At 43.3% G+C, this 26763-nt stretch overlaps 1 protein-coding gene across 2 annotated transcripts in view; it reads left to right on the top strand.

Annotated features, from left to right (window-relative positions):
- woc (zinc finger protein without children) overlaps window positions 1-24917 on the top strand; it is a 133936-nt gene extending 109019 nt beyond the window's left edge. For both annotated transcript variants that reach the window (XM_037426248.2, XM_037426249.2), the window contains exons 17-19: window positions 6548-6778; window positions 23894-23990; window positions 24243-24917. In XM_037426248.2, the coding sequence (XP_037282145.2) occupies window positions 6548-6778; window positions 23894-23990; window positions 24243-24429 (515 nt within the window). In that variant the 3' untranslated portion in view covers window positions 24430-24917. The remainder of the gene's footprint in view (window positions 1-6547; window positions 6779-23893; window positions 23991-24242) is intronic.
- The last annotated feature ends 1846 nt before the right edge of the window (window positions 24918-26763 follow it).

The raw sequence follows: 26763 nt of genomic DNA, 5'->3' as shown, positions 1-26763 counted from the left end.
CAGCAACAATGCCGCTAGTGACATTTTGTAGAACATTTTGTACCCAAGCCGGCCTACAGAGAGCACATCAAGTTGCTATTCCTTTTCTTACTCTTCGTACCCACTGGCGTAAACCGTTCGTTATTCATGTACTCACTAAAGTACAATTTTATTGAGAGAGAAGACATGTGCACCTCAAAAACACCTGAAACCTATTGTATTGTCACATGGTGGTGACTATGAAATAAGCCGCAGCCACTATGGTGTAAACGAAACTCACTAATGAGCTATCTTGTGCCCAGAAAACTGAGTAATTCAATGTACAAGCTAAGCACACTGTATTCTGATATCTACAATAAGTGTCATCGGCGTTCGGTAATCGAATCATAGGCAGAACGCGTCTTGTACTGATACAGCAGTGATCGCACCTTCCAGCAATATCACTGGTGCATGCTTAAGCTCGCAAATGAACAAGAGTATGTGTACTGTGCAATTATCTAAATTGTAATTGTTCAGATATGTTTTAAAACTACGATGTGGGTATGAGGGCCGCAGCAGTGCAGGGATCCAGAAATTTTGACCATGCAGTCTTCTTTAACGATGGAAATGAAAGTACAGACGTCTCAAGCATTTCACCTCTATCTACATTGTGTCCGCCGCACCAGGATTTGGGTCTAATTTTAGCTGTTCACTCTGAGACAATCTTGAAGTTTACAAAAAGTGTGTGGCTTGCGTCGAGAAGTCTTGCATTTTTTTTTTACTTAGGCCTAAAATCATGAAAAATGAATGAACAAATAAATAAATAAATAAAAGTGTCAGTATAGTTCCCAAAATCGTCTGGAGACGACGCGCTCTTCATGCAATAGTCGCCTAAAGCTACGATTACCAGGCAGTGAGTAATAAAAAAATTGGCAGGACTGTAAAAGAAACCAATTAGAATTAAATATAAAAGCCATTGTTCCAAGCAATTGTGGGGAATGAATTGTGATGCACCATACTTGTGGCACTCTTAATAGCTATGGCAATTAGGCATCACACATCGTAAGTTTACCTGTTGAGGTAAAACAATAAAAAAGATCAGTGCCCATAGAAAATGACCTGAAATAGCTCGTTGGGACGTTCAAAAAAAAAAAAAGACCATTTTATAATAATTTAATTGCCTTCTATTATCTTTAAGATGACTCTTAATTATTCCCTTTATTATGATGCAAACTTATTGCTAAATTTTTCAAGCAGTAAGCAGAATGTTAAGTGCTGTGTACTCAACGCCCACCCATACAATGACATATTTGTTTCCCAAATCATTTTGGCAGAAGACACAAATCAAGTGATTATAAATGTCTAAGTAGTGACAAAAATGAAGACAAAAAGGTAAGAATGAAACAGAGAAGTTATTTTGACTACACTATAAAAAAGGCATGTTGTATTCACCAAACTGAAAAACAGTTCAGAGTATTAGGTGATGTAAGAAATGCAAGAGAAGAACAACTGAGAGATCTTTTGCACACATATCACCATATGACAGCCACACGTGCTTAGCCAAATGCACTGAGAATTCGACAATGGTTCTTGGAAGTAGCACAGGATAGCCTTAATAAATTGCTGTCAAAACATTGGTCCATTGCTGTAAAACAAACACAAGCATCACTTTATAACTTAGGTGTCACACAGTATACGATGGCAATTTGATATATTCAAAACAGGGGGCTTCAGCTGCAAGGGGCACTGCTATTTTTTTCTTTTTGGTGATGCTGTCTGTTTGCTTTATAAGTTACGTATACAAAGTGACGAGAATAGTATGACATAGTTCTTTCCTTCAGTCGCCAAGGTGGTTTCGGACATCACTCTGCGTTCAGTTTTTTCTGCCCAGCATGATCGTTGGCTTGTCTGTGCTTAATTTTGATAAGCGGCTCCTCTCTACTGCCGCACATGATCAGGTCAAAGTGCTCTCAGCTTTCAGTATGCGACTGCACAAGTCTGGCTTTGAAGAGTCAATTCGCCACTGTTTACAGTCCCAAAGTTACGTGATAAAGAAGCAGCAGATCGGCGAAGTCTGCAATTAGTTGTAGCCACAGCCAGTTGAAGGTCCGTATACATCGTCCATACTTTTCTTCTTTGTCCCGTTTGTGTGTGTGCAGGTTGGGAACAGAAACACAAAACTATGAGTTTTTGAAGCGTATCAAGGTGGCAGCACTCACCTGCATTAATGATGAGAGAGCCTTCCTTTGGCTGCTTTTGCTAAATTACTTTTTCGGGCATATTGAGTTTTAAGCTAGCTCGCTTTGATATAGTGTGGATACGGCAAATATCACCTTGTGGCATTGGAGATGCCGAGTAAGACTGTTTTTTTTGTGTTGTTGCTTTTTTTAGTTCTCGTACGCCATGCCTTCCTTGGAACAAATCATGCAACACTGAGTTATCAAAGCTGACCGCTCTTTCTATTGCTGAAGAACTGGAAACCTTTCTGCGTAAATGTCATACGGGTAAACAGTGGCTACATTCCTTCATCAGTAGCCTAGTAACATTCTGCATTTGTCGTTGTCAAGAATTTTTTGAAGAAGTTAGTTTCATGGCAAGCGCGGCGCAATGAATGTGATTGCAATAACTTTGGATGTAATGTGAAGAAAGGCTACACTCTTGAAGAAAATGCGGCTGCTGCAATGAGTGTATTGAACTTCTATGGTTTGGACACGAAGTTAGCCATGAGAACACAACCCGTGAAAGGCTGTCTGCTGATCTTTTTTAGAGATGCGTGCAACCGCCAGCGATCACCCCTGGTCAGCATAGTACGCATTATCTTTTGAAGGCACCAGGGTGACTCGCTTTTTAGTCCGCTGTTCCTACGTGAAGATATGCTTGAAAAGCACTCTACAGGCCGAACTCGCACACTTTAACAAGCAACAGGCGCTCTGGACAGATAGAGATATGAGGTCATGACCACACGCAGCTGTAGTTCGATGTGAAGCTTGTTTCATGCTCATGGCAGCACATGAGAGGTGCTTGATTATGTCTTGGTGGCAGGCTACACAATGAAATTATAAATTACCAATAATAAATTACCAATTGAAATTGCCTACATGTCCACAGTGTTTAAAATAGCAGGTGTAAAGAATAAAGAAGGACTGACAGGAAGCAAAGGTTGTAGAAAGAGGAGCTAACATCAACATTGGGTTCTCTTGAAGGGCCCTTCACTAGGCCCCGTACCGAATTTTAGTTAGACCGGGGAATTTGTTGGTTGTCCGATGAAGAACATTTTGTCTCGAAATTTTTTTGAATTTGTGCATTACGAGCTGAGACAACTGTTTTTTAGAAGTGCCGCGAAACGAAAATGAGAGGATTCGAGCTCAGAACCCTTGCTGCTCCTCCCCGTAGCCTTCGCAAGCCAAGTCTCTTCCCTACCCTCTCCGGCATCTGAACGAGAGGTCACGTGTGCATGACGTCCCCGAACAAGCCCGACTCCCGTGCGCGCGAGCGGCGTTTTTTAGATGAGCACATTGAGGGTGCGAACGTGTAGAATCGGTCCACGGTTGTCACTTGTTCGATGCGCTGACCGCAGTCGCGGGGACACTAACGCATGTGAAACGCCGGCACATAAGCCTCGTATCGCGTTGCAATTAACGGGGGAAAACAAGAAAAAAAGAACGCTTGCATTCCCTTATTGCGTCTCGTTATTAAAAAGTCTTTCTCGGGGTCCTTCAACGCAAAAATTTTGGTCTGTCTGTCTGTCTGTCTGTGCATTTGTCTGTTTGTCCACTTTTAACGGCATTGGGTACTTGAAACGGCCGATTCCATCTACAGCGCCCACCTATGTTGCTCAAGGTTGAGCGTTCATGCTTGTGCAATTGTCAATTAAAAAGCAATTATTGCGCATGTCTGGGGCACCATAACAACATATATATATTCTGCATGTGCGTCTCTTACTAGAAAAGGCATACATAAGTAATTTCAAGGAACATAGCGCTTATCACGCTGCACTGACCATGCAATGCTTGCAGGGAAAGGCGAGTGTTTTCAACGTTTTGCTAAAACGAAGCGATGGTGGCACCTACCCGTCGCCTTGCATTCTACACCTTTCGGCATCCACTGGTTTTCTGACCAGTTGATGCCGAATTGAGACGACACACACTTGATGCCATTGTTTTTAAGACTTGATCAATTGCAGTGCAAGCCCCTGACTCGATTTTCAGTTGTGAATGAAATAACAAGACTTCTTCTTTAGAGATGGGCACGCACACCAGTCTCAGAGCCACGCGTTTTGTTTTCTAAGACAATTGCCAGATGGCGCTTATGTCTCACGTGTGATGTGACTTATGCGCTCGTTCACCTCCAGAACACCATTCACCGATTTTCTTGCGCAGAACATCAAATAAATGTCTTGTTCACTCTCTCCACACGCAAGACTATCATCTTTGGACGACATTTGCAGATTACATGCAGATACGGGGCCAATTTTTATTTAGAGATTTATTAATTTCTTCAAGCAACAAATAAATGAACTAGGCATGTTGTGTTAAATAATTTCCGCCATGTCACGTGCCACTGTTGGCAATGTCTGAGCATAGTTGTCTACCTAGAGGACCAACGTCACTCACTGCATTGCTGTGTACGTAGGGCCATTCATACGCGCACATCATGCCCTCATTCTCTGGGCGGGCGCCCGCAAAAGGAAGAAGGAGCAGCGTACATCTTGAAATTTCACCCATTTCCGCGGCTTGTGGCGTTGCAAATTTTGGTAGACGTGATCGTGAACGCTTCATCTACGCATTGCGCTTGTCAGCTGAAAATTGTCAAGCCTGGTGAGTGGCCCTTTATAGTGCAGTGTAAGGATTCTGTACTGTGGCGATCAAGATTTTGAAGACCACCGAAGCGCGTGGCGAACAACACCGCACGACCTACTCACGGCTACAGGAAAAGCTCAAGAGTGCCCACTGTGGAAGCGTATCCTTTTCTACCTATTAGCCTGCGCTTTCGCTGCCTTCAATTGCGCATACACCGGAATGCAAAAAAAATCGCGAGATGTCGCTTTTGCAGGCGCCGCAGAAGCACAGAGTGGTGATATCACGACAAAATATCTTAACTCGCAGTGGCAGTGAATGATGCGTGCCCCTTCTTCCCCTTGGCTCCAGATGTTCCATGGCGGCGAGAACATGCACATTACGTCAGTTCTTTTTTTAATCGACACAAGTGATAAGATTACCGTGCAGTACTGCCTCTTGATGACGCACTCCATATACGTATTTTCGCTGCCGTGAAACGATCGGAACAAAGGCCAGGAAGCAGTGCGCAGCGAGCACTTCCACTACACGTTAGATACGTATTTGTCGTGATATAGTTAAACCTGGATATAACGAAACTGATAAATTCCCGGTAAAATTCTTTATAAAGAGAATTTAGTTATATGCAGGTTTGGCACGAAAATTGGAAAAATAAACGCTCAAATTATAGACATAGAGGTTGAAAATACATGTGTGTCTATGGAGCAATGGTGGTGAATAGAAAAACTTCGTTATATTGAGAAATTCGTTATATGGAGGTTTGTTATGAGCAGGTTTAACTGTATCATCACTCGGTGCTTTCACAGTGGCAAGAAGTGACACCATGTGGTTTTGCTGGCATTCTGGTGTGTGCACAATTAAAGGCAGCGAGAGCACAGGCTGGCAGGTAGAAAAGGATGCGCTTGCATAGTGGGCACTCTCGAGCTCCTCCGGTAGCCGTCAGAAGGCGCCGCGATCCTGTTCGCCATGCGCTCCCATGGTCTCCAAAATTTTGAGCGCCACAGTACATCTCTCGAAGAAGAAATGAGTGTTTTCAAAGCATAATACACATGTGCTTGGAGAAAAGGTGTGGTTGAAATAAATATCCTTTGTGTTCTCCGCTTTTTTTTTTTCTTTTTTAATGTGATTCATGGCAACATTTAAAAAAATAGTGTCTATTGCATCGGTCAGGCAATTTTAGCTGTAATGGTCAGTGCTAACGTGGAAAAGTCAGGTCGTTGATTAATGCAATTTGCTAAACACTCGTGTTTATGAGTTGTAATTCTGTCTGGTGTGTGTTGAAAAAGCCTGTGTATTTGAATGTTGCGGTTTTGCCAGTTTGACAACACAGCATTTGATGTACTGAAACCTCATTGGTGCTGCTGCTAGTGGTTTCTCTTTGGTTTTACATTTCTGGCCACATGAGCTGGCCAGATCACTTTCACCCTTTCTGATTGGCAGCCTCTGGTGACAAACAGCTTTGATCCCATAGCTTTTTAAAAGTTTTCTGACCAGTGGATGCCGAATTGAGACAACACACTTGCTGCCATTGTTTTTAAGACTTGATTGATTGCAGTGCAAGCCCCTGACGCGATTTTCAGTTGTGAATGAAATAACAAGACTTCTTCTTCAGTCAAAACGTTTTCATGAATTTGGCATGTGCCTACTGCATCCACACAATGCAAAATAGAAGCGTGCAATGGTATTGTGGAGCTGAGAGATTTTTACTGCCTTTTGCAGAAGCTCAGGGATTCGGAGTCCCTGGATCGTGTGTGTGTGTTCCCTTGAGAAAGAGCCTGACTGTTTCTCTGCAGCCCAGGAGCACATTCGTGAGGAAGTTTTGTGGCAGGCCAGGCAGCTCGGAGACCACTCGCCAGCAGTGCTGCTCAACACACTTATGTACTTCAATGTCAAGTATTTCCAGCTGCACACGGTTGACCAGCACCTTCAGCTGACCCTGGCAGATGTCACTGAACTGGAGCAGGAGAGCGTTGAGGGAGGCCAGCCCATCAAAATACTCAGGTCCACAGCGGCATCTTGCCAAGGTGAGGCACCCACAGAGAAGGCTTTGTCTGCAATCCCAGTCTCATTTTCTATTTGTATGCATGTGCAACACAGAAAATGCATTTTATTTATTAGATCACCATAAAACCATTTCACATCAAATTTGTTGAAATAAAGAGGGGTCGATTTTGTCAACTGTAGGAAGCAAGTAATTAAGACAACAACCTCAATTTCTGAGCAAAGATCGTTGAAAATTAGCAAGTTTTGTCCGAAGCTTTTGAATACTTGTCTGAGTAATCATAATACACCAAACTTTGCAAACTGCATCTGTTTCGAATGTGTTATATGTCAAATTGTAACATCTGCAAGAGTCTTGTGGAAGTCCCATTTGTAGGCATGTGCAAATAGAAACTTATGTTCAGAGGAAATAGTTATTAGGTCAAATAACTTTGTATCAAACTCAAATAGTTGTAAACAGTTAAACCTGGATATGAAGAAATTGACAAAGTCTTGAAAAACTTAGTTATAAACAAATTTTTGGACATCAGCAGAATCAGTGCAAAAATTTGACAAAAAAACAGACAAACGAAAGGGCAACTAAACGCATAGCTCATCCAAAACATGTATTATTGTAATGGCAATTATGTGGACACACTTAGCGAGTTTTTGAATCATATTCTGTCGAATCGATGATATCCGCTCGCACATCATAAGCTGTACTCGCAGGTAAAAGCTCATGAGTGGGGGCAATGATTCTTTGCTGAAGCAGAGATGAATCAAGCCAGCCCATCTCCATCGCTTGGAAGGTGCATGTGATAATGCCCCCCTTGTTAGACCTGTCTTCGATGGGGAGGGGGTCGCTTGAGCAGCAAGTGAACTTTGATTGTAAGGGCGCAGTCGTGGTCGTTAGTGTGTGTTCTGTCTCGGCAAGCATCAGCACACAGCTCATATACCCTTCTACGCACTGCACTCTCAACGCAAAGAGACTGTACAGAAATAGTATTTCTCGCAGGAGCGGCTGCATTCTCTTGCACCAGCGTTTTGTTAAGTTACGCGACATTGGATCCAAAAGAGTCAGTTGCCCACATTACTTCGTTTGACATTACAATTTGTGCCCTTGTGGTGAAACCTCTCTCTCACCCTTTTCTTTTTTGCTGGTTTGTAAGACATCAATACAAAGCTGCTCCATCATGTTGTAGGCATGGCCTCAAGGATTGGCTCTAGCAACGTGCCGTCGCGTTGCCAGAGACTGCGCTAGGCTGGGACAGTGCATCCACGATCTAGCGAACCTGCGGTGGCATACAAGATGGCATAGTGTGTGACGAGTCAACTTTCGAAGATCCGTCGATGTCATCGGGGTCTCCCAGCGCTTAATCTGAAATCTTCTCGCTGGTGAAAACACGATTGCCCACATGTTCAAAAAAAAAAAAAAAAAGCTTGACGTCATCGGAGGCCACTCTATTCATATGCAGTGAAGCGACGAACCTGCTTGCACCTTCAGACACAAAAAGCGAACAATTGGATACCACAGAACACTGTTTGGAAAAGCACGAACTCGAACTTTTTTTTTTTTCTCTTTTTAGTGGGTTGCTACCTGGAGTCATTTTCACGAAGTGGAGTTGAGAGACTTTTGCAGCAACCTAAAGGCCAACTGCAATGAAGTTGGGCATGCCTCAAAAAGCCGATTTATAGGCAGTCTGGCTGGAGACAATGCTGCCTGCCAAACTGCACCTTCCATATGCAAGTGGCTATGTAAGAAAAAAAAAAAAAAAAAAAAAAAACCTCGCCAACAACGCAATTTTTTATACCGACACTAGAAAGAAACGACGCCATTACAGCTGACCGGAAGTGACGTACAGCAGCTCGACAGACCGACCAATGAAGGCGAATTGTCTGCTCTGCGCTACGAAGCATGTGTGTCGTTGCTGTGCCCCAGTTTTTTTTTTTTTTTTAATAGTAACGAAAAAGCAAACAATGTAGACATGCACCTTGAAGGATACAGGATCATGGAGGCCTCGTTAAAGCGCAAGCGTGCATTTAAATACTGGTCGCCCGCTTTGCGATAACCGTCTTGTCCTGCCGTCTTGGTGAGCACGGTGGTTAATGATAGATGATGCTGCTCACTTAAGCTTCGGATATCTTCGATTATTTGATAACTATGAATGATAATTAAGACTGTTGTTTTCAATACGGATGCTCGGTTTGGCACACTACCATGTCTAACCAAAGCGTCCCGCCCCGCCGCGGTGGTCTAGTGGCTAAGGTACTCGGCTGCTGACCCGCAGGTCGCGGGTTCGAATCCCGGCTGCGGCGGCTGCATTTCCGATGGAGGCGGAAATGTTGTAGGCCCGTGTGCTCAGATTTGGGTGCACGTTAAATAACCCCAGGTGGTCGAAATTTCCGGAGCCCTCCGCTACGGCGTCTCTCATAATCATATAGTGGTTTTGGGACGTTAAACCCCACATATCAATCAATCAACCAAAGCGTCCCGGCATACTTGTCTGAATATGCCCAAAACATTTACATTAAACCTAGCATAGCACGATTTCTTTCCTCATAGCACGTTTATGTGCTTAAATTGCTTTGAACGGAGCACAAAACATTCCTGTCAAACTTCGCTGCTTTGACTACTCTCAACTGAAAGTGAGCTGATCAGCTTTTGGAGCTTTGGTTACACAATCATAGATGGCGCCGCTAGTCGAGCACTTCGCGAAGCGTCGTCTTGCTGAATTGGTTTCTTGAATGCCGTTACGCTATAATTTAGTGAGCGAAACTCGCTAATGCAAGGAATTTATGCTATACTTTAGCTGTCTAATACAAATACACGTCGTCACCGGCGCTCCTCCATACTCCGGTCGGCTTAGGGTTTATGCCTGTCGAAGCTTCCCGCTGTTGTGTTTGCAGTGGTTGAATAATGAAGGCACTGCATCAGGATTAAAAATTCTTTACAGTTGCAATAGTATTTTGACGGAGAGACACCAGCCGTGTTTATATTCATCATTTTGAAGTGCGTTGTGTAAAGCACCATGCTCTTGGATACCTCCCATTCCTATCACCCCACTCCGATAACCCGGAGCTTGGAGCTTCACGTTTTTAAGAAAAGCATGAAAGCTGGTTTAAGCCGTAACATATGTTCTTGGAACCTGAACTTGGCAACGTTTAACGCTGGAACCTTATCTAGTGAGGGAAGTCTAGCTGTACTGTTCGAGGAGCTGGAGGTTGTTAAATGGGATATAATAGGGCTCAGTGAGGTTAGGAGGACAGATGAGGCTTATACGGTGCTACAGAATGGGCATGTCCTTTGCTATCGGGGCTTGGCTGACAGAAGAGAACTGGGAGTGGGGTTGGTTCTTAATTCACAGAAACATAGCTGGCAACATAGAGGAATACTATAGCATTAATGAAAGGGTGGTAGGTATCGTAATTAAACTGAATAAGAGATACAAGATGAAGGTGGTACAGGCTTACGCGCCTACATCCAGCCATGATGACGCTTCAGTTGAAAGCTTCTATGAAGACGTGGAATTGGCAATGAGTAAGGTAAAAACACAGTATACTATAGTGATGGGCGACTTTAATGCAAAGGTAGGGAAGAAGCAGGCTGGAGACCAGGCAGTAGGAGATTATGGCATCGGCACTAGAAACACCAGAGGAGAGCTACTAGTAGAATTCGCAGAACGCAATAATTTACGGATTTTGAATACCTTCTACCGAAAAATAGGAAACTGCAAGTGGACATGGAGGAGCCCTAATGGCGAAAATAAGAACAGAATAGACTTTATAGTGAGTGCACACCCAGGCATCGTGCAAGACGTGGAAGTGGTTGGCAAGGTACGATGCAGTGACCATAGAATGGTACGGTCTCGAATTCGCCTAGATTTGAGGAAGGAACGACAGAAACTGATACGCAAGAAGCCAATCAATGAGCTAGCACTGAGAGGGAAAGTACAGGAATTCAGAGTCTCGCTTCAGAACAGGTATTCAGCTCTTAGTGAGGAAACCAACCTTAGCATAGATACAATGAATGATAATCTGACGAGTATCATTACGGAGTGTGCAGTGGAAGTTGGAGGCAGGGTAGTTATACAGGACACTGGCAAGCTTTCCCTGGAAACGAAGAATCTCATTAAGAAGCGTCAAATCATGAAAGTCTCAAGTACAACAGACAAAATAGAACTGGCGGAGCTTTCGAAGCTGATTAATAGGCGTAAGGTATCCGATGTAAGAAGGTATAACATGGAGAGAATTGAACACGCTCTTAAAAACGGAGGAAGCGTCAAAGCAGTGAAGAGGAAACTTGGGATAGGCAAAAATCGGATGTATGCACTAAGAGACAAAGAAGGCAAAATAACTACCAGTATGGATAGGATAGTTAAAATAGCGGAGGAGTTTTACAGAGATCTGTACAGTAGCCGGGACAACCACTATTTTAATACTATAAGAACTAGCAGTAACCCAGATGACACCCCACCAGTAATGATAGAAGAAGTCAGAAAAGCTTTGGAGAGCAAGCAAAGAGGCAAAGCTGCTGGTGAGGATCAGGTAACATCAGATCTGCTGAAAGATGGAGGACAAATTGTGTTAGAAAAACTAGCCACCCTGTTTACGAGGTGTCTCCTGACGGGAAAGGTACCAGAGTCTTGGAAGAACGCTAACATCATCTTAATACATAAGAAAGGAGATGACAAGGACTTGAAAAATTACAGGCCGATTAGCTTGCTCTCTGTAGTATACAAGCTATTTACAAAGGTAATTGCTAACAGAGTACAGAAAACATTAAAATTCAATCAATCAAGGGAACAAGCAGGATTTCGAACAGGCTACTCAACAATCGACCACATTCATACTTTCAATCAGGTAATAGAGAAATGCTCAGAATATAACCAACCACTATACATAGCCTTCATAGATTACGAGAAGGCGTTTGATTCAGTAGAAATATCAGCCATCATGCAGACACTGCGGAATCAGGGCATCGATGAAGTATATGTAAACATCCTGGAAGAAATCTACAGGGGATTAACTGCTATCATAGTGCTTCATAAAGAAAGCAATAGAATACCAATCAGGAAGGGTGTAAGGCAGGGGGACACAATCTCCCCAATGCTATTTACCGTGTGCTTACAGCAGGTTTTCAGAAGCCTAGAATGGGAACAGTTAGGGATAAGAGTTAACGGAGAGTACCTTAGTAACCTGCGCTTCGCCGATGACATTGCATTGCTGAGTAACTCAGGGGACGAATTGCAACTCATGATTACGGAGTTAGACAAGGAGAGCAGAAAGGTGGGTCTTAAAATCAATCTGCAGAAAACGAAAGTAATGTGCAACAACCTCGGAAAAGAGCAGCGCTTCGAGATAGGTAATAGTGCACTTCAAGTTGTAAAAGACTATGTCTACTTAGGGCAGGTAATAACCGCGGAGCCGCACCACGAGATTGAAGTAACTAAAAGAATAAGAATGGGGTGGAGCACATTCGGCAAGCACTCTCAAATTATGACAGGTAGATTGCCACTATCCCTCAAGAGGAAGGTATATAACAGCTGTATCTTGCCGGTACTTAGCTACGGAGCAGAAACCTGGAGACTTACAAAGAGGGTTAGCTTAAATTGAGGACGACGCAGCGAGCAATGGAAAGAAAAATGGTAGGTGTAACCTTAAGAGACAAGAAGAGAGCAGAGTGGATTAGGGAACAAACGGGGGTTAAGGATATCACAGCTGAAATCAAGAGGAAGAAATGGACATGGGCCGGGCATGTAACGCATAGACAGGATAACTGCTGGTCGTTAAGGGTAACTAACTGGATCCCCAGAGAAGGCAAGCGGGTTAGGGGGAGACAGAAGGTTAGGTGGGCAGAAGAGATTAAGAAGTTTGCGGGTATAAATTGGCAGCAGCAAGCACAGGACCGGGTTAACTGGCGGAACATGGGAGAGGCCTTTGTCCTGCAATGGACGTAGTCAGGCTGATGATGATGATGATGATATGTTCTTGCAGCCTGCAGCGCCGTATTTCGTATTCGTCAGAGGAGTGAAAGAATTTACTCCTCTGAATTATCCGCTCGTAGAGGGGCGTCACGCAGAAAAGGAACTGATGCGGTTACAGGGAGTTCTGCTCATAAGCTGTGGTGAGCTGCAATTGCCGTCATTTCCATATGTGTCAGATTTCCCTGGGCACACTGCCAGAGCTCCGCGTCGTCTGCTATCTGACAAATAAAGTACTGATTACAAATGAAATACCCAATTGCAAGCTTTTGCACTGTAATTATTCTTGTTTACCTATCATATTATGCATTCAGAGTCAATTCTGCCCAAGTCAAATTTCATTGCAGTTGGCCTTTAAGAGTAGTGCTGTCAATGCAAAAGTTGTTTTATTTATTTATTTGGTTTGAAGGGAGGGGGAGGGCACATTGGCGTGCAAGGACAAGAACGATTGCAGCACAGGTGCAAGGAGTGCACGCCCACCTGGTGCATTAACCAGCACTTGCTCTCGCCTCGCAGTTGCCGAGGCTTCGAGCGCGTTGTGCACGATGTTGCCACTTCGCGCTTTGTAGACGGTGGGTTAATCGCTGAAGATGCATGCTCGTGCCAAAATGATGAAATCCGGGGCGAAATTTCAGGGTTGACGGTGGCTAATTTTTTTATATTAAGGGTGTCTCCCGCTGCCACTTTGCTACATAGAGGTCCAAATGCATGTGCTTCTATTGAGTAATGGTAGGGTGGCTAGAATGAGGAGGTGTAAAAAGTGGCAGCCAAAACCGGTCCCCAAAGCGTGCCTATGCCGCTTGGGGCACTGCACGCACAAATGCGAATACTCTTGCGCAGGCTACATACAAGTGAGTGCGCACAGCTCTCCGCAAAAAACGTTTCCACGCCATGTGGTGGTTACCCATTTTTGGTAAAATCTTTTTGATTCAGCAAGTGTAGGGCAGTGCATGGCACCCAAACCATTTAACGTATATAAAACCCTTCTTGAAAAGGCCTATGAGCGAGACTCGGCTTCAAATTTTGTGGTCCCAATGATATCGATGCTTTGCGGTGGAGCTTCAGGGACGTTAAATCACTGGAAAGCTTAACTTAAATTTGAAAATGCTAAATCCCTTTAGCGGAAACTTTGGTACGAGAGCCTCTTTTGTTGTTCCAAACACATAATCCTGTGCAAGCCACAGCTGGGATATTTCCTTAGCGTTCAATTATTGGCTTCCGAATGTAGCAGTTTTAGCGGCTTACAGTTACTCATTAATTTGTATGAGCGCAATAACCATGTTCCCGGAATTCGCACAAATTGAGGAATTTGCACAAATCAAGTGTTTACAAAAACACTTAAGTTCCATGCATTGCTGGTGTTCATGCGCTACAGCACACATTGCTTTACTCTACGTTCTTTTTTTTTACCTTATGTTTCATTCATGCGCCTCAAAAAATAAGTGAACCCGAGTGAGGCTATAATATCGCACTAAACTTTTGGTCAAAGTTGAAGCATGCTTTGGGCAGCCAATTAATTGCGTCTCGTATATCCCCTTCAGCATTTCTATGGCTGATTTAGCGTGAAGATATGACAACATTTTGGTCTCAAAAAACAGCGTAAGGCTCTATTTGACAAATAGAAAACTCTGTTGAGATGTCTGGGCCGGGAGAATTCTTGGCGCATATACTTTAGAAATGAGCAGTGTTGTACTGAAAAAATTTTTTTTAAATATATTACTTGTTATGCTAGCAAAAAAAAAATTAGATTATCACACTATATTATCTACAAAAAAAAAGGTAACGTGTTACCGATATTGAAAGAAAAGTAATGTTGATTACCTCTATTATCAGTACAAGATATGAAGTTTGAATCAGTGTGCCCTCGCTGCGGGAGCCATAACAAAAATTGAATACACCTTGTATTTATATTTCACATAAAGCCTCTGATGAAAACTTTATTTTGTGAATTACTGATACAACTAGGAAACTTTGCACAAGATGCGAGACTTATAATGCATGCAGTGGCATATGTTGACTGTAGAGTTTCATGTGACGATATATAACGTCATGGCACAGGTGAGATCCATTTCTAATAATCACAGTAAGCAGAAAAAAATCACGCCATATCTATGGAATGAATGATGATAAGTGGGCGAAGCTTGAGAAGGGGATATCATCGGTTAACTTCAACTCTCCCGCGAAAAGTTAGCCCATACATCATTATAAAGATGTAAGCATATGCTTATGTTATACAAATCAACTTTTAGTTTGTTCTTGTTCGTTCATTTCATTTCTTCATTTGTTCTTTTCATTTCTTTATTGTCATGGCGCCTGGATTGCGAGGTCCCTTCATTATGACGGCTTTATGGTCCGTGAAATGCAGCGAGAGAGGTTCTTACACTGGCTGCAGAGGGAAGTTTGCAAACATAAATTCTATGCACGTCCCTTAGATCGTGGTAGGTTGCATATGGATAAGTGCGTATTTGGAAAGCATGCGGCACGATGCAGTCATTGTCAATGAGGTCCACCCGTCCGTGCGTCCGTCCATGCTTCCATCTGTTTGTCACACTAGCACCACCTGCTGAGTGAGTCGTACAACTAGGTGGTTACGAAACGGTCACAGACATGCATGGACAGACCCGCGGCTTTAGGAGCTCTCCCCCTAAAAGATTTCATCAACCCTCTCCAAAAGGAAATCAGCACTGATCTCTCAACAAATTAACAGTAATTATTGCGGCGTGTATCGACTAGCAGACAAAACATAAGCACAGGTCTTGTTGAAGTAAAAAAACCCTAAATTATTTAGTCCATGTTAACAGATATTTGCAGCATAAATACTTTTTTTTTTCCATTCAACCTTGGTGCTGGAAAATAGCTACCGTTTATGTGGAGGCCTTTAAGGTGAGCCTTGCTTTCCCAAGAATTCAACCACAGTTGTGTGATCTGTAAGAAGCATAAGAAGTAAATTTTATTTTCAAGACAGGACTGATAAATAGCGCTGCCACATTGCAGAGACGACTTCCTGACAACTACAACTTGCAGGATTTAAACAACATCTCTATTTGTACATGGTTACGAGTACACTAGTTAAGTAACGTGCTATACCAATGATGGTGTTACTTGTAACGCATTGCTACAAGCACTAGAAACAAGGCAGGCATTCTCGCACCCATAACGATTATTACAAAGTACAGTAGACTCGGGATAATTCAATCTCTGATAATTCAAACTTTTGGTCAACTTAAACAAAATTTATTTTTTTGGTTGGCCCTCTATTCTTTCAATATATTTAAAAGCCTCCTAATTCAAACTTCATCATTTGGTTAATTCATACTTTTTGCAGTTCAATACCAGAAAATATCTGCTTTCCTACTACTGTTTAAAATTTCCAAGCTTATATTATCCTAACAGTCTAATAGAAATGAAAAATAAGCACCTCGGGCCTTCAAGGAAAAAGGCTTTCCTACTAAAGAAATGTTTGAAACAAAGCACACGTGTGGTAAACCGTGATGCTTCTCAACTGGTATAGAGAGCTTTGTGCTGAAGGCATATACTTATACCATAAAAGCAGTTAGCAATTCACAATTTCTTTAAAAGGTCAGATCAGTAGGAAATGGCCAATAAACTAGTGGACCTTACACCTCTGCTTTCTCTTCATTGTGTGCACTTCAGGCTTAAAAGCACTTGAAAAATTTTTAAATATCAATGCCTAATTATAGTGTGTGGTGTCACCTCGCCTAGAGTCATCTATCTGAGAATTTCTGATAATTCAAACAAAATTCAGAGGTTCCTTCGAGTTTGAATTAATGAGAGTCGACTGTACAAGCTTTCTCTCATCATAGCCTGCCACAGTAATACCTCGTTAATTTGAAGTCACTGGGGCCGCAAGAAATCTTGAAATTAAGCAAGTTTTCGAATTAACAGAACATACAAAAAGTGAGATGCAAGGAACTTAAAGTTACTGTCGACTCCTCTTAAATGGAAGTCGAAGGGGATCCAGAAAACCGTTCTATTTATCAGAAGTTTCATTTAAGCAAAGTATACTTATTTAGTGAACCAAAATCTGAAATCCAATGAACCAAATTTATTCTAATAGCACAAACCTCACTTTACTCATGTGGATGAGTAGTAGAAAAAAAAAAGAGTGAAGGGGTGGTTTGTTTGGCAAGCTTGAGTTGTTTCTTCACAAGGTACGCACCCATGCCTGACAAACTAGCTAGAAATTCTGGACATGCCTCATGCTCAAAATAGCGCTGCAAAAGTTCAACAGCCTCTTAGCTGATCGGTCTGGTGGCACCACTACACTGGCAATATTGTCATCACATTCATCGCTGGAAGGTTGGTCCTCATTTTGCACTTCCGCAATAATTTTTTTGACAGTCTCCTCATGACAGCTACAAACATATTCATCAATTGATTTGTAGTCTTGCAGCGTGAAAGGGCAGAGGGCACAACCTGACTGAATACTGCCTCAATGTCCGCATCAGCCGGGCTTTCTTCTTCATCGGGTACTGCTTCTTGCGTTTGAAAGCCAACATGATGAAAGCATCTGTGTACTGTTATTGCCTTCACTTGCTCTCATGCATGAACCAAAATGTGGATCACTGCCAATAAATCTATGCAGTAGCATTTGCCGCTGTCTATACAAAGCATTCTGAATAACCCCTTGATCCATCGGCTGGATCACTGCCCTTGCATTGGCTGGCAAAAACTCCAGAGTGATGGCTTGGAGTGTTTCAACCTCACCGTAGGCTGGGCAATCATCCACGATGAAGACAATCTTCCTGCCTTGCCTCGTAAATTTTGTGTCTTCCTCCTGTAGCCAGTTTTCGAAAATGGCCATGGTCGTCCACGCTCTTCCGTTCGCATGGTACGCAACAGGAATGTGTCGAACGCCTTTGAAACAGCATGGATGCCTTAATTTTCCTATTACGAACAACTTTAATTTCTCATCTCCCGCCATGTTTGCGCCCACCGGCACAGTGATGCGATCTTTACTGTGTTTTCCTCCACTACAGGCCTCCCCTTTGAAGGGGAGAGTCTTTGATGAAAGCGCCTTATAAAAAAGACCCATCTCGTCGGCGATGAATACGTCTCATGGCTCAAAGCTCATCAAAATTTCTTTAAGCCGCCCCTGTTGCCAGTCGGTGCAAATGTTTAAAAAGAACTTTTTCTAGTTGTTCATAAGGCGTCGCATCCGCATTGGAACTCCTTGCACGCTTGAACCACAGAAAAAGAACTTTTTCTAGTTGTTCATAAGGCGTCGTCCGCATCTGCATCCGTTTATATCTAAAGGTTCTGTTCTTTACAGCACTTTCAATCTTTTCTCTGTCTTTCCAGATCCGCGACAGCGTCGATTTCGGGATGTTGTATTTTTTCGCCACTTCCGTCTTGGGCAGGGCGCTTCGATCGAGCTCCTGAAGAACTTGGAGCTTCTTTTCAAGCGAGAGTGCATGGTGCGGCCTCTTCCTTTCCTTCGGGCTGCGATAACACTGTGATCCACCCCACTTCGCTGCACAAATAGGCCTAACACACAACTGATTTGCCGACTCGACTCCCGCACCCACCACAAGCGAGAATGGCTACTGGATTGGCTTGTCTCGAGGTGTTGCCATGGTCGTGAGACTACCTTTGGCATGAGCGAGTCTATGCTGTGTTTAGCGTCTGTACCGTTTAACCGTAGGTTACGAATAAGCACTGTTTCGATTAACCGATGAATTTTACTGCGCTAGACATAGAAATTCAGCCATATGATCACGTTTAGTTCCGTTAATGAGGCATTTTCGTTTAAGCGAGTTTTCTGTAGTGGGAGTCCACTGTATTCTAGGTAATCAGGGCTGATCGCTTGCTGTTCCAGCTAGTTTGTGGCTCCAAGGGTCATGTTTTCCCACAATACCTAGTCTTAATTTAGCCGCAAACGTAAAGGAGTGGCAAGCCTCACATGTCAGCGCTTCCACTGACAAAAAAAATGAAAACCTGCTGTGATCAACTGAAATGCGTGCCTGCGCAAAACAAAACATGCTTCACTGCAGCATAGCAGTGACATGCGGGCAGCATATCGTCTGCTCCTGGCTGTGTCAGCAGGTCATGATGCGATAATTTGCCTAGTCTTTCTGGTAAAATAAATAGTTCAATAATGGTCACTGTGATGAAATTGGCGATATGTTTTGGCTATAAAACGGTATCATTGAAGCTTTCGAACTTAGTTTTCGAAGTAGCCGTTGCAGGCAAGTACTCTGCCAGCAGTATAAGTGTACAAATTGCTGGAGCAACCGACAATCTGATATTCGCATATATCACGAATTTCGCCAAACTGTCCTTTAATAAGTTTCTTCCCAATTCTAGAAAGAATAAGTAAATCGTAACACGTTGACATAGTGACAGACATGCGATGTCATGCTGCCCGCGTGTCACTTCTGTGTTTCAGTAAAGCACATCTTGTTTTTCGCAGGCGCACGTTTTGGTTGACCACGAGAATATTGTTTCGTTGACCAAGACGAGACTGTTGATTACGAGACCGGCTATGTCACGTGTCCGGCAGTGCCTGTGCGCCGGCCGCTGGTATAGTACTTATGTATTTCTGGCACACAAAGTGTTCATGCCCCTAGCTTTCTTGTTCAGAAACTCAGCCTGTACAACATAGTGCTGCTGTTTACAACCTGCACTGTGCTGAATGGGGCTCATCATAGCAGTTGTGTTGAGATTGATTTATGCAGACGCACTACATATTAGTATATTGTAAATCGAGGTGATGGTATTTTTATCACACTGTGAAGAAAAAAAAAAAAGTGGGACTGCAAAATAATATCCCAGCATGAATGTTCAGGCACGTCTTGTTTTGTATGTACCCTCCTCTTCCCTCTTTTGGATGCAGTGCGTGCGTACATTTGGCAAAAATACGTGTACACAGATGTCAGTACGCAGCATTGAAACCAGGCACTCTACACGACAGTCGCATGCTTCTAACGCAGCTTATATACTGTTTGCATTTTAACATTCTCTGCAGTCATCACTGTCCTACTGGCCAGAATCTAGAAAAAGCGAAGGTATTGTCAACAGTGCAGCCAAACTATCCATCTGCAAGTTTGCTCGGCTGTTCCGAACACATGTCACCACAGCGGCAAAGTTCGGCACTCGTGCGGCCTTTTTTTTTGTCCTCGCGGTAGCCCACTGACTCATCGCATGCTTCTTGCCTGCTGCAAAGGGTGATACTGACTGCATCAACAATGTTGCACTATGACCAGCAAAATCTACGAACAGCTGATGTTTCTGCAAGACGCTCGCATGTAGTGTGGACTTTGCCAATATGCGGCTAAAAGCGAGTGCCAATGCTGCTATTCCTTATCAGATTTAATATCTACGGTTGAACATATCATTTGTATCAGTTTACTACAGTGAAATTAAACTCACAAGCATCTTATACGCACCAGTCTTATGTTTCTGGCGTGGGTGAAGGTGGCTAGTTGGGATTCACTTTCCTGTGCCGCAAAATCGGCAGTGCCATATTCTTCGGTCGTTGCTTTTACAGTGGTGACCGGCTCAAAAATGTACAGATGTACAGCAAACTCGTTAAGACTTCCATACCTGACCATAATAACAGCAACTACTCAATTTGAACAAATAAACTTGGCATTGCCGGCAGTGCAGTCAGCTGTCCTCACCGCCCCGCACGTGATGTCATGCAGATTCGATCAATCACAGGCGGCGGTGAGACTCACGATGGCGGACGCAGCTCCTGTTGCTTGTTTTCAGCAAACTAAAGTTGCTTGGTGTTGGTTAAAGCAAATTTTTTACTTGATTTTCAAGTTCGCTGCGTGAAATTACGGATCATAAAACCATAACCTCGTTTCTTTCTTTTTAAGTATTTAGGTGTCCCTTTAAGGGGAGATGCGAGTCGAAAAATCGCGTTTTTAGCGAAATTTCTCGTATTTCTGATTTTTATTGCATTGTAATCTTCAAACCTTCTTCTTTCATCTGTGAAAATTTCAAAACTAAATTCGAACCGCAAAATGCAAAAAAATGTGTATGAAGGCATCACGGTGGCTCAAAATTTCGTGAATTTGCGCCGATATTGGCCATCTTTGACTGCGCGCTGCTCCCCATCGCAGTGCTGCTCCCCATCGCAGTGCCGCCCGCCATCGCGATCGGTTGGGAAAGTTGCGTCCGGCCTTCTTCTTACACCTCCGACGACCGCCAGTTTTGTACGTGGGCAAACAAAAAATAAAAAACGAGGCCTTTTTATCACGTGGTTTGAGCGGTTTGAAACGCGCGGCACCCTAAGCCGCATCGCCATTGGCTACCAAGTCTTTGTCAGCTGTGTTGGTGGCGGCCATCGACATTTGGTCCGTCTGCTTTTCTGCGCGTCTACGCATATTTCCGCGATGACAAGCCCGAAAAAGTGCAACGTGAGACCGCAGAAGTTTCGAACGAAGCACAAGTTCAAGGGAAGGCGGCGTAAAGCGCCCCGAACGACGGCGACGAACGAGAACGCGCCTATGTGTGCTAGGCCTGACGGTGGCATCGACGAGTGCGCGAGCGACAGTGGCTGCGATGAAGGGATTGACGCTGCGCTTTCTTTCGTCAGTGCTTCGGAAAAGAAGCTCGGCTTCTTCAAAAAAGACGAAAGAAAGCGCGATGAGGTTTGTGCAACGACAGTTTTGTGCGACACCCTCTTGCTGACGGCACTTGTGGCAGGTGCGGCATGCCCTGCTTGCGGTATTCAAAAACTTGTAGTTCAGGAGCCGGCAGAAAAGCGCAAGGGACTTTCGTCGCTCCTCGAACTTCATTGCGAAAACAGCGAATGCTCAGCGACTGTTCTTTTGTGCTCCTATATGTCACTGCGTGTTACGGCGGACGGCAGCAGCCGAGTGAGCCAACGGTACGACAGTGGGAGCTCCCGAGATAGTTTCGCTGTAAATGTGAAGGCGGTGGTGGCTGCACGCGCTGTCGGCATTGGGCATGAGCAATTGTCGAGATTTTGCTCTATAATTGGACTCCCAAAGCCAATGCACCACTGAGGATTTTTTTCGATAGCAAAGAAGGTGCACACCGCTGCCATGTCAGCTGTGAGTGAAAACTTGCACCGATCCAGAGAGTTGACGAAAGAAGTAGCAGGCGAAACTGATGTGGCTGTTATGTTCGACGGCACTTGGCAGAAGAGGGGCCACAAAAGCCACAACGGGATTGGTGCAGTTATCTCCTTAGATACTGGCCTCTGCTTAGACTTCGAGGTCATATCAAATTACTGCCTGACATGCAGTAGGCACAAGGATATGGGCCCAGACGAGGAAGTGTGGCAGGCATTCCATGGCCCAGTCTGTGAAAAAAATGCAGACTGTTCCTCCCATGCCATGGAAACGGAGGCTGCAATGCGCATTTGGCAGAGAACATTGACTTATGACACCCCACTGCATTTCATGACATTCTTGAGTGACGGTGACAGCAAAGCATATAGTGCAGTTGCAGAGTCAAAAGTCTATGGTGCTGTCAATATAGAAAAAGAAGACTGCACTAATCATGTGGCCAAGAGACTTGGCACCGCGCTACGGAAGCTGCATGTGCCATTACCACGAGGGCAGAAAATGAAAGAGCCAGTCATTCAGAAGCTCCAAACATACTATCAGATTGCCATAACAAGCAACAGGGGGAGTGTGCGGGATATGTACACTGCAGTATGGGCTTCGTACTTCCACTCATGCTCTACTGACAATGCTGGCAGCCACAAGTTTTGCCCTGCAGGAACAGAGTCGTGGTGCAAACATCAACGCGCTGAAGCACTTGGTGAACCTGCACCACGCCACACACCTCTCCTAACAAAAGCACAGGGATTGGCTGTTTTGCCCATTTATAAGCGGCTAACGGATGAGAAGGTCTTTGCTCGATGCATCAAAGGGAAAACCCAGAACGCATCGGAATCCCTGAACAGCAAAATTTGGCTACTTTGCCCCAAGACTAAGTTTGTCTCCCGAACGGTTGTCGAGACTGCCGCAGCTATGGCAATCCTGTGGTTCAACAAGGGTCATGCTACTTTCGAGCACATCCTGGAAGAGCTCAACATACTGCCATCTAGAGATCTAGTTACTTTCGGTGATTCTCGTGATGCGAGGCGCATCAAGAGAATGTCCGAGCGTCTGACAGCAGAAGCAAGGGCCCACCGTCCTCGTGGAGCGAAAAGGGCACGGCTAGAAGAGGGTGCTCGCAAGGACCGTGAGGGCACAACCTATGCTGCAGGACAGTTCTAGTAACTTGCAGTGCTCTTCAAAGTTCTGTTGAACATTATGGCCAAAGATTATGCATTTCTAACAACTCTGTGATAAAAAAAAAGTTTCAAACTTTCAAATGCGTTTTTCTCCTTTTGCAGTTTTGTGTGATGTGTGCTTCTTATACACGCTAGTTCGTATACTTAGAATTGTCATACCTCTATGAAATTGCACATAGCATGATGAAGGCCCATAGAGTGCAAGTATCTATTCAGATTGTCAGTGCTGCTTGATTATTTTTTTCAAAAATTACATAACACTGAAAGCCCTTGGCAACTAGAGCCATAGTAAATTTTTCTATTTTATTATTGTATTTCACCTTTTTACACACAAAATTTATATAGTTTTTTGCACTCTACAGTTCCAAAGGATCATAGTCAGCTATATCTGCATGCTTTATCTCAAATTTTTGTAGGTCAGAATTGTTGCATAACAATGGCAATAATTTTGCAGTATCTGACCTGCAGAAAGAAAACCAAGCAATCTACATGAAAATAAATGACATATTTGAAAAGAGGAGAAAAAACTCTATTAGCATGCCAATTTGTGTTAAATTCAGACTCTTATTAAAGAAAATCGTTTTTCGAGTAGCATCTCCCCTTAAGACAGCAAGTGGCTGGATTGAATGGCTGAAATATTTGCAAAGAAAGCTGGCTATCATTTGGTTGGCCACATGAAGTCAGTAAAAGCATGGGAAAGTTTAATTGTGGTCGTGGTTTGAAGTGAAGAAGCAATAAAAAAGGGTAATCAAAATAAAAAGTATGATGGCAAAAAAAAACCGACATCTTGAACATTACATTTGTGATATTGCGCCAATTTTACCAGCACACACTTTCATTCCCTGCACTTTGTTTTGGGAGATTTCTCAGTGCTGATAAAACCTTACTTGTATAATTCTAAGTTCACGCATAAGACTCTTTTTTTTTTTTTTTTTCAGAACAAGGGAGCAAAAAGGTGTGTTGTGATCAACCACAGAATCTGGAGAATCCACTCAGATGTCCAGTAAAGCTGTATCAACTTTATCTCTCGAAATGGTGAGTAAACAGCTGTCCTCTGAATCTTTTAAAGTTTCATCTCTCGAAATGGTGAGTAAATTGATGGATGTGACTGAACAAAAAGGCTTGAACAGCAAATATTAGAATATATACCTGCATTCATGAAGCAAGACATTGCTGTAATTTCTTCATGGATGTGGCTTTCGTTTTAGTGAATGAAGCAATACAAATGAAACAAACATTTTATACAAAACATGCTAGTATTCACTACTGGTTTCTATTTCATTGCAGTCCAGACAATGTCAAGTCTCAGCAGGGGGCATACTACATGTTGCCAGACCGAATGTGCAACTATGAAGCTGCTGTCTGGTATTCCAGCAGCCCCCTGGGAAAGGATACCATATCACGTATGCTGACAAGGTTCAGTGTTGTTGAAGAAGTGAAAGACATCTCAAGCAAACTATTCTGTCCAGCCTGATAAGTTTCATCCGAGCAACATAGCTTTGGACATGGATTCATCTTTCTTTTTGTTTCAGTTTCTATATTCAAACTTTCCCCATCCCTGTGTCCTTCACTGTGTTTCTCATAGATTGTTGTCATGCTGTTCATATGGAAATTGCAGTCATCTCCGCAGTCATCTCTGTGGTGTCATAGGTGCAACAACATAGCACACCTGAACTATTACTAATGATGTGCAACACGAGACAGTAGTGTTGTACACAGTAGACATTTATTCATAAAAGTTTGTTCTGTTGCAACAATATCATCTGTTGCTTGCTGCATGTCTGCTGTGGTTCATTTTTGTGATCTGCTGCCAACCATAACCTCCTACTGTTGATTAAATTTCTCATTGAAAATGGCAACAATAGTATCTGGTTTTTGTTAACATCTTGATCAAGTGACAGCAGGCTTTGTAAATATTCTTTGTATGTTGGCTTCAAAACTGCAATGAAAAGCTCAAACTTAGGTGTGGCCCTTATTCTGATGACGTAGAATGTTATCGTCGAAATATTTCACGCTTCTATTGCTGCTTATATAAAAATATTGTAGATGCTGCTGCTCGCTCAGGCGTTTAGAGCACCTGGCTCCATTATATCAGTGTTACTTTACTTGAACTCCTTTATATAATGATGGCTAGTCGGCGCATTAACATTGCAACTACATAGAATGTAACCAGAAATGCTATTTTGGTGAGAATGTAAACTTTTACAACACAATTTTTCAATCTTATTTTACAATTAGATTGACCTAAAGCCTCTACATGAAATTTCTGCTGACCAGTGTCATTTGTGTTCTTTCTTGCGTTTGCTGTGCAGAATGGAAATGCTGAAATATTCTTCCATACATAGAGAAAGTGCTCTGGGCGTGGGTCGTTTTGCTTCTTGCTAATCTGCCCTGTTGGACTGGAGCAGAATTATTTCTATTTGTCAGTGCAATCTGATGACTTCTTGAAGAGTCATGTGTCAACTCAGTGTGCTGTGTTGATGAATTTCTATACCGAGTGTTTGCAACTGATTTTTTGTATGCTGGACTGCGACATGGCTGCGCTGCGCACTAGTGCTAGGGTGTCAGCATTGCCATGACTGTAGTTATGAAATCGGAAAATGCCCGGGCACGACAACCCTCTATCAGGCCTCGGCAGTCAATGTTGTCGATGCCACACCACATTCAGTTTACAAGTGTCAGTTAGCTGACACATGAAGAAAAATGCACAACAGAAGATATTGAAACCAAATTCTGGAATTGAAAGTACTCAGTCCATGATTAAGATGAAGAATAGAAGAAGGCTATTCTCCAGCTGGTTGCACTGTGTTGAAAAGCTGCATGAGCCGTGCCAGTTAGAGTTTCCTAGATCAGCGAGCCTAGAAAGACTCCAATTGGAAATTAACAGTGCAAGCCGATATAAACATAAAGGACAAAAAAAATGGGTCAGGTGTCAATTTTGTGTACACCTGCAGGAAGCGTGGAAAATTGCATAGCAGAAAGGAGAGCAAAACAACAATTAGAGAACAGGGCAAGGATACAGATGCATGGCAGAACCTGTGACACTGAAGTAGGCACAGATATAGAAAGTATCTTTTGTAATGCTGTAACAGACAGGATTGAAAAGAGCACTGACACAAAATTTCGAAGGCAAGATATTGAGCAATATAGCTTTATAGGGAAACACACACAACATTTACAATATATCAAGGGTAAATATGGCCTATAGCATAATTAGAGTTAATTTTAAAGTGCGTGCAACATTACTAAGCGAGATGCGGAACCTTTCCCGACCCCAAAATCAACGCTGCAGCAATGTAAACAAACCTACGTCACGAGTTGTTTTGGCTGATTGCTAGCACATGTCTAACGCTTGCGCTACTTGCAATTTTCTCCTCTGCTCTTGCGCGTGAGCTGTCAGTACAGCGCACGCTCTCGTGTGCGGCGCCCACGTCACAGTTTTGCGTGGTCACGTGGCTAGCTGTGTTTACTTTGCTACCGGAAGTGCTCCTACCTAGCTCGCTGCTTTTTGAAACCAAAATTGTGGCTGGGTGCCCTATATAAATGACCGTCACGCACTTGCGCGAACGAGGTTCCCAGCCGTGGTAAAAAGGTCATAAGCTACCTATTGCATAAAAAAATTATAACAAGTTGCAAAATGTTTGTGTCTATGCTCTTCAAAAAAGCACAGTGGTCAGTCGGTATGCTGTGAAAATTGGGCAGCAAAACCGTGGGCATGCGAGTGAATGCAATTAGCTGATCATGTGTTGTCACAATCCGATGCCAGACTTTAAATGTGTGTGCTTACACTTAATTGGCCGAAGCCAAA

This window comes from Rhipicephalus microplus, chromosome 5 (genome assembly GCF_043290135.1).
Source record: "Rhipicephalus microplus isolate Deutch F79 chromosome 5, USDA_Rmic, whole genome shotgun sequence".
NCBI lineage: Eukaryota > Metazoa > Arthropoda > Arachnida > Ixodida > Ixodidae > Rhipicephalus > Rhipicephalus microplus.
The sequence above is the reverse complement of the archived record's forward strand: the minus strand, read 5'-3'. Positions and strand labels throughout refer to the sequence as shown.